The sequence below is a fragment of the Culicoides brevitarsis genome, chromosome 2 (assembly GCF_036172545.1).
Source record: "Culicoides brevitarsis isolate CSIRO-B50_1 chromosome 2, AGI_CSIRO_Cbre_v1, whole genome shotgun sequence".
Taxonomy (NCBI): domain Eukaryota; kingdom Metazoa; phylum Arthropoda; class Insecta; order Diptera; family Ceratopogonidae; genus Culicoides; species Culicoides brevitarsis.
This window is the reverse complement of record NC_087086.1, coordinates 15,141,443-15,148,948: the sequence shown is the minus strand read 5'-3', so window position 1 is coordinate 15,148,948 and position 7,506 is coordinate 15,141,443. Positions and strand designations below refer to the sequence as shown.

General features: G+C 36.0%; 2 protein-coding genes across 11 annotated transcripts; one reads left to right on the top strand and one right to left on the bottom strand.

Moving 5' to 3' along the window:
* The first annotated feature begins 98 nt into the window (after positions 1-98).
* On the top strand, positions 99-5,332 carry LOC134832706 (DENN domain-containing protein 1A). Of its 10 annotated transcripts, XR_010162075.1 has the most exons (10): positions 99-273; positions 335-493; positions 549-1,300; positions 2,052-2,326; positions 2,462-2,494; positions 2,576-2,875; positions 3,008-3,388; positions 3,563-4,194; positions 4,310-4,414; positions 4,892-5,196. XR_010162075.1 is itself a non-coding variant. In XM_063846825.1 (9 exons), the coding sequence occupies exons 1-8, from the start codon at positions 260-262 to the stop codon at positions 3,965-3,967; spliced, it is 2,319 nt and encodes a 772-aa protein (XP_063702895.1). In that variant the 5' UTR covers positions 99-259; the 3' UTR covers positions 3,968-3,995; positions 5,203-5,332. The 10 variants fall into 10 exon arrangements, 3 of the variants coding, with proteins under 3 accessions (XP_063702895.1, XP_063702894.1, XP_063702896.1); XR_010162076.1 differs by lacking the exons at positions 4,310-4,414; positions 4,892-5,196 and adding an exon at positions 5,203-5,322 and having other exon boundaries at positions 3,563-4,060; XR_010162074.1 differs by having other exon boundaries at positions 4,310-5,196.
* On the bottom strand, positions 5,226-7,505 carry LOC134832708 (small ribosomal subunit protein mS39). The gene is made up of 2 exons (XM_063846827.1): positions 7,099-7,505; positions 5,226-7,044 (listed from the first exon to the last, which is right to left on the bottom strand). Exons 1-2 carry the CDS (start codon positions 7,426-7,428, stop codon positions 5,410-5,412), a joined length of 1,965 nt encoding a protein of 654 aa, XP_063702897.1. The 5' UTR covers positions 7,429-7,505; the 3' UTR covers positions 5,226-5,409.
* Position 7,506: the final 1 nt, after the last annotated feature.

Genomic DNA, 7,506 nt, shown 5'->3' with positions numbered 1-7,506 from the left:
TCCAATTTCCCTGTTGTTTACATCGAATTAGCATGAAGGCAAATCACTTAAATTGTCAAAATATACAATTTTGAGACGAATGAAAGTGATTTCTGACATTGAATGGCACAGTGAAAGTGTCGTTCGCCACTAATTTTCGCTTTAATTATTAATTTCCTTGCAATATGGTCCCGAATTCGCTCGTAATTAAGTAAACCAGTCACGACGCCATGCAAAGCAACAATCAAATCCAGAGAAATTCAACAAATTAGTCGTCAAAATGAGTAGAATCAAGTAAGGCCTTCCCATATCGATTCAAGTTCAGGAATTTAATCGCCAAAAACTTCAATTTTAGCAAATCAGCAACGCGCTTATTCGAGGTTTGGTGCGAAGTTGAGCCAGCAACGTCGGGATCGGCAGCTGCTAATGTCCTGCGTTGTTTTCCGGACACGTTCCGCGACGACAGAATACTGCTGGAATTCGGGGAATTTGCGTATCCATGCGAATTTGAGAAGTAAGTTGTTTGTTTTTGGGTGGAAATTGATAATTTTTGATTTTTTCCATCGTAGAACGCAAGTTCAGATATATTCGTTCGTTTTGACGGACACAAATTCACAATGGAGATTCGGATTTTGTCGTCACGACACGAAAAGTGATAAGGCGATGATATTGGTGACTCATCTGCCGTGGCACAACCAATTCATCAAGTATTTGAACGTGTTGAGCGAAGTGCGGCTCAATAGTTCGCAGGATTTTCAGCGATTTTTGTCGGAAACTTACGCCGTCGGGATTCCCGAGCCCGGAACAAGTGTCAAAATTTTCTCCAATCACGATCGATACAGCTTCGAATTCAAGTCGCCATGGCACAACTATCTCCCAAGTATCCCGGAAAATCACAATTTAAGCGTTTACTACAACTTTGTGGAGCCCGAAGTGATGATCGAGGTCTTTTGCGCGATGCTCAATGAACGACGAATCATTTTCACGTCGCAACACCTCCACATTTTGTCTTCCTGCGTTCTCGCTGCCGGCGATTTGATTTATCCCATGACATGGCAGCACATTTACATTCCCGTTTTGCCGATCAAGATGAAGGAATACGTGAGTGCGCCGATGCCGTATCTCATTGGCGTGGCGAAAACCATTTTGCAGGCGATTCGACCGGAGGAGGTGGGCGATGCTGTTGTGCTCGACTGTGATAACGGAACATTTAAGAGTCAATTTGATGATAAGAAGGCGTTGCCAAAGGAGATATTGGACTTTTTGCGGAAACATTTGAATAATCCGGGCACGGGAGATGGTGTGGCACGAACTTTTTTACGTAAGTTTCTTAATTTTTTCGGTTTATTTCAAATATAATTTAATATTTTGGTCAAAATTTTTAAAATCTAATGAAAAAAAAATTCAAGGAGAAATTTTTGGTAAAATATGAATTTTTTAAATTTTCATCTACCTATTTTTATTAATTTTTTTATTTATTTTTTTTTTTTTTATTTTTTTTTTTTTTTTTTTTTTTTTTTTTTTTTTAATTTTCTACATCTTATAAAAAAAATCAGACCAACACAAGCTAACAGAATTTTTTAAAATTATTTTATTTTATTTTTTTTAAAGAAAATTAAATTTTACGATTTTCAATAGAAAAATTTTAAAATTTTAATTTATTTTTATAAAAATTTATTTTATGATGAAATTTTTAATTTTTTTAATTAAAAATATTTTTTTAATTAAAAATAATTTTCGGATTAAAAAAATATTTTTTTAAAATTAAAATAAAAATTTTTAATTAAAAATTTAAATAAAATTATTCAATTAAAATTTAAAAAAAAAATCAAATTGAAAAAATTGTCTAATACGATTTTTTTACATTTTTAAAAATAAACAAAATATTTAATTAAATGTGAAAAATATTTTTTGGAAAAAATCTAAAATTCGGTAATTTTCGACAAAAAATCAACTTTTTTAATCAAAAATTTATCTCTTTTTCAATTTTTTAAAAATTTATAGACAAAAATAGTCAATTCGAAAAATTTTTTTGAAAATTTCAATCAACTTTTAAAAATTTTTAATTGTAGGAGCCATTGTCCAACTAATTGGCGGATACCGTGACGGTCTCAAATTCGGCGAAGTCATCACTTTCGACGACCAACGATTCCTCGAAGCTCGATCGCAAAAGCTCCGACCCTTTTTAAACAAAATTTTAGATCTTCAAATCTTTCGGCAGTTCATCGATGAGCGACTAAAATCAATTAAAGACGGATTTTCCGATGAATTTGAGAAGGAAATCTGCTTATATTCCGAACGCGTCTCGAAACGAAAGTTCAAACTTTTGCAAAATATTAAAGATAAGGTAAGACACTTCTTTGATTTTTTTAAATTTGAGCTTTTCCGCACTAAAATGTCACTAAAACCACAACTTGACATAGTTTATAGCAAGATTTTTGTTCTAATCCCGTTTTTTGTTACTCATTTTCATGCCATTTAGACTAATCCAGCACTGAATTCGGCAGTGCAATCGGTGAGTATTGTTTTGAGCTTTTTTATAAAATTAATTTTTAATCAAATTTGACACAAAAAATAATTCAAAAAATTTTTTTAGGCAAAGGAAAGTGGTCGAAACGTAAAATTCGTGTACAAGACGGCAAGTAAGGCGGTAAAATCGAAAATAAAAAATGCTCGAAGCAGTACAACGCAGGGAAATGTGATGACAACATCAGGAATCGAGATCGGGATGAGTTGCGAGCCGGATTTTGTGTCGCGGCGACGTCATTCACAAGATTCCAATAACAATTCAAGCGGATCGTCAAGTCCATCGCACTCGTTTTCGTCATCAGACATGAATATCCTGCAAGAAATGGAAGACGAAGGATATTTGAACAAGCCCGAGATTAATCGTAGTGTAAGAAAATTTCCTCAAACTTAATTTTTCGTTCGTTTCATTATGATTTTTTATGATTTCATGTTATTTTCTGTTCATGTTCAATGTTGCGCACTATAATTTTACATTAAAATCCCGCCTCTGCCTGCTTAGTTAAAGCCAAAAAAGTCACATTACGTTGGCAATTCGCTGTCGCCCACGCCGCCGATGCGTCGTCAAACCAAAAATAATCCCGTAGTTCCTCCGCGTGTCGCAAAAACACCGAACAACAACAATAATTCTCATCCAAATGGGAATTTGAACTTGCTTGAACACTCAAGTACGGCTCCTGTGATTTCTCAGGGGGCGGGCATCACGTTGCCATCGGTGGCGTATGATCCGTTTCAGGCCCCCATCGTTCCGCCGCGACGAATTCAGTCGCAAACGAAATTTCAAGGGGAAATTTTCAATAGCAGTTACGAGCAGTGGGCGATCAAGCTGAAAACCGACCAGAAGGATGGAGATCTCAAAGGGAAAAAAACGGAAGAGGAAAAGGTGACACATAAAAACGGTCTTGCACGCTTCAATGACTAACATAAGCTTAAATTTTCTTTTTAATTTTTATTATTTTGACTAATTTTCTCTTGGTTTCGGCCTTTTTTCATTCAAAATTTAATTTTTTTCACAAAAAAATCCTTGAAAATTTGCTAATTTTAATTTTTTTCAAAGATCCCCATTAAAGCGCCATCCGTAGATGACCTCATCAAGCTCGACGACAGCCTAACGCTCGACGATTTTGATCCCCTGAATGCCAAACTTTCGTTACCAGCACAACCTTCAGCCTCTTCGTCAAATAATAGCATCACAAGCAGCAACGTCATCGGTTTCTCAAATCCGGTTTATACGTTTCATGAACCCACAAAGAATTTATTGGTACCGCAGTGCAATAATACGTCGTCGTCCTCGTTCGCCAATAGCGTGCCGGCGAAAAATAACTCCGTGGAGTTGTTGCGAGATTACGGAATTCTCGACCAGTATACGAGTCTCGTGAATGGCCAGGCGTCGACATCGACGTCAAATGGCACAGCCATCGACAAGAAAACGCAACAAAACAATTGGATGACCTTCGATTGATATTTACAAGAAGAGACTGTTTTTACGAGTTAGAGAAAAAAATCCTTTTTCGATTGAATTTGTCATAAAATTAAACAAAAAATTAACAATTAGGTCGATATTTTAGGTGAAAATGTTTTGGGTTTCATGAATTTTTTAATAGTTTGATGTCAAATTAAACTAAAAATTAAGATTTTCTACAGAAATAATTATTTTTAGTTCATTCCAAAAATTAATTTTTTTAGAGAGTTCATTTCGAGGTCTTAGGGTTCATTTTAAGATCTAAATTGTTCATTTTGAGGTCTTTAGGGTTCATTTCAGGATCTAAATTGTTCATTTTGAGGTCTTAAAGTTCATTTCAAGATCTAAATTGTTCATTTTGAGGTCTTTAAAGTTCATTTCAGGATCTAAATTGTTCATTTTGAGGTCTTTAAAGTTCATTTCAAGATCTAAATTGTTCATTTTGAGGTCTTGAAGTTCATTTTAAGATCTAAATTGTTCATTTTGAGGTCTATGAAGTTCATTTTAAGATCTAAATTGTTCATTTGAGGTCTTTAGGGTTCATTTCAGGATCTAAATTGTTCATTTTGAGGTCTTTAAAATTCGTTTTAAGATCTAATTTGTTCATTTCAAGGTCTATGAAGTTCATTTTAAGATCTAAATTGTTCATTTTGAGGATTTAAAGTTCATTTTAAGATCTAAATTGTTCATTTTGAGGTCTTAGGGTTCATTTCAGGATCTAAATTGTTCATTTCAGGATCTAAATTGTTCATTTCGAGGTCTATGAAGTTCATTTTAAGATCTAAATTGTTCATTTTGAGGTCTTAGGGTTCATTTCAGGATCTAAATTGTTCATTTTGAGGTCTTAGGGTTCATTTCAGGATCTAAATTGTTCATTTTGAGGTCTTTGAAGTTCATTTCAGGATCTAAATTGTTCATTTTGAGGTCTTTAAAGTTCATTTCAGGATCTAAATTGTTCATTTTGAGGTCTTAGGGTTCATTTCAGGATCTAAATTGTTCATTTTGAGGTCTCTGAAGTTCATTTTAAGATCTAAATTGTTCATTTTGAGGTCTTAGGGTTCATTTCAGGATCTAAATTGTTCATTTTTTAGAAATAAAAATTTAATTTAACTTTTTTGGTCTAAAAATTATCGAAAATATTCAAAAATTTAATTTTCGAAGAAATCCAAAACATTTTCAACTCTTTTTATCGAGAATTAATAAATACTAGAAATGCACAAAATTTATATTTATAGCACAAAAGTAAATAAACGCCTAGAAGTAGTTTGTATATTTATGAATTTTCAAAATTTATACTCACAAGTCAAAATTTCTAATATATTTTATAACTAAATATGACTAAACTATAAACGTAGAATAATAAAATAAAAACGAGAGTTTGTAACCTAATTTTATTTTTTTTTTTCCTATTAAAAACTCAAAATTCTACCTAAAAAAGCCGTTTACTGAGGCACACTTTGTCCCAGAAGACTTCGAACTTTGATACCTTGCATCTCATCCAGCGTCAAATTTTTCGTCAAGTTCTCCGCGAGCTTCTTTCCTTCGGGATATCCGTTCTCCACGCAGAATTGCAAGACACTAATCGCCAACGACGGTTGTTTCTCCGCGATACAATAGTTTCCAAAGCTTTCCAAGGCATCCGGTCTCGGTTCGCCAATCATCTCGTTCTCGCATTTGTTGATTTTTTTAAAAACTTTTTCCGCGTTTTCGAAATTTTTGCCGCGACAGAAGAGGAAAAGTAAATCTCCGAGTACGGGACCTGACCAACGGAAGTGATCTGGTCGTTTTTCACTCAAATCGATTAATTTTTCCCAAATTTCCGAGGCAACACGGTTAAACTGCTCCGGGAGATTGGCATGATGAAGGACTTCTGGATGGGGGGCGTTGTCAACCATAATTTGGACTAATTTGCTGACCATTTGATCGCGACTAGCGTAATCGAAGATGACCATATGGGACCAGAGAAGCGGAATATGTTCGATAGCAGCAGCGCGTTCGACGGCTTTTAACACTTCTTGCATAATTCCGGGTTCGGGCGTGTAGATATTGGGCACTAAACGATTGTAGGTCTCCATAAAGTCCTCAATTGGCTCCGTATCTGCCATTAAACCGACGTAGTTGCGATAATAGACACTTTCTTTGTACGCATCGCCTATTAAATTGTAATTATTTGCCGTGTGGAGTAGCTTATCGACGCGTTTCGCGATGTCTTTGTCGTTCAAATGGTTTCGACAAATATCCATGGCTGTTACGAAGAAGAAAATATCCTTTTGATCACGGATTTCGAAGGATTTTCCGCTGATTTCGTTCAAGATGTCGACCAAAACGTGACTTACGGGACCCCGTTCCTTGCAAAAAGTGATGAGAACGTAATACCACGACGCCAGCGACGGTTCAATGCCGATATTTTTGAATTCCGCAAGTGTTCTTAGGGCACTTTGCTGAGCGATTTTTGAATTTTTTAACGAACTACAGATTTGCAGGACCGCATTTAGTGTTCCGAGGTTCGGGGCGACATTTTGTTGCTTCATTGTCTTCAGAAATTCCATGCACATGTCTAATTGGAGCTCCGGACTTTCCTTCATCAAGCTCGAAATGCCGATTAAATAGTTATAAGTCGTTGTATCAAGCTCGATATTTTTCTCCAAAGCCTCCTGGTACAAAGCGAAGGCCTTTTGAGTCTGATAGAATTTCGTCATGCCTCGAATTATCGCGCAATAAGCTTCCGAAGTCTTCGTTTCCAAGCTGTTGAAGATATTTTCGGCTAAATCTCCATCTTTCCACGTTCGCCGACGACGATCTTGCGACTGCATGCCTTGCCGGAACCAACGTTCCTCGAGCCATTCTTCGTCCAAAGTGTCTTCAGCGTTAAAGAAGCAAATTAACTGCAGGAAATCCATTTTTGTCTTTTCCGATAACTCAATTTTGTTCTTTTCCAGGAGATTGTAGACGAGAATGGCATCAGCTACTTGCACATTTTCGATGGTTTGTTTCAAATTTTCTTCGGTAACTTGGCTGTTTTCGTCGTAGACGATTTGAGGTAAAAATGCTTCGACTGGAGGATCGGCAACGATGTGCTAAAAAGAGAAATTTTTATTTTTTTGATGAAAAAATGAAGAAAATCAGCTTACATTGAACCACTGTCGGTCCGTTTGCCGGATCCAACGTGCAGCTTTCCTTCCGGATTCTTGGGCCATGGCAAAAGAACGTTTTCCGATGTTCGATCCCGGAATTAAAAACGGGTCATCGTGATATTTGTAATGAGCTGCTGTCGGATCACGTCCTACTGTGGCGGCTAATGCCTTTAAAATATCCGTGGGACCTCTGTGGATTCTCTTCGGGACGACAATTTCCTCTTCCGCACTCGCTTGAGCCGAGAAAGCTCGAATGTTGTGTGAAATTTTTGCAACCACGCCTCGTGGAAGCCTTTGAACCTGCCTTAAATTCAAGAAATTATTCATTTTCTTTCTTTTTTTACAGGAAATTCACGAAAAAGAAGAAAATTTTCCGAAAAAAACATGCAGCACGAGCTGTCAAAG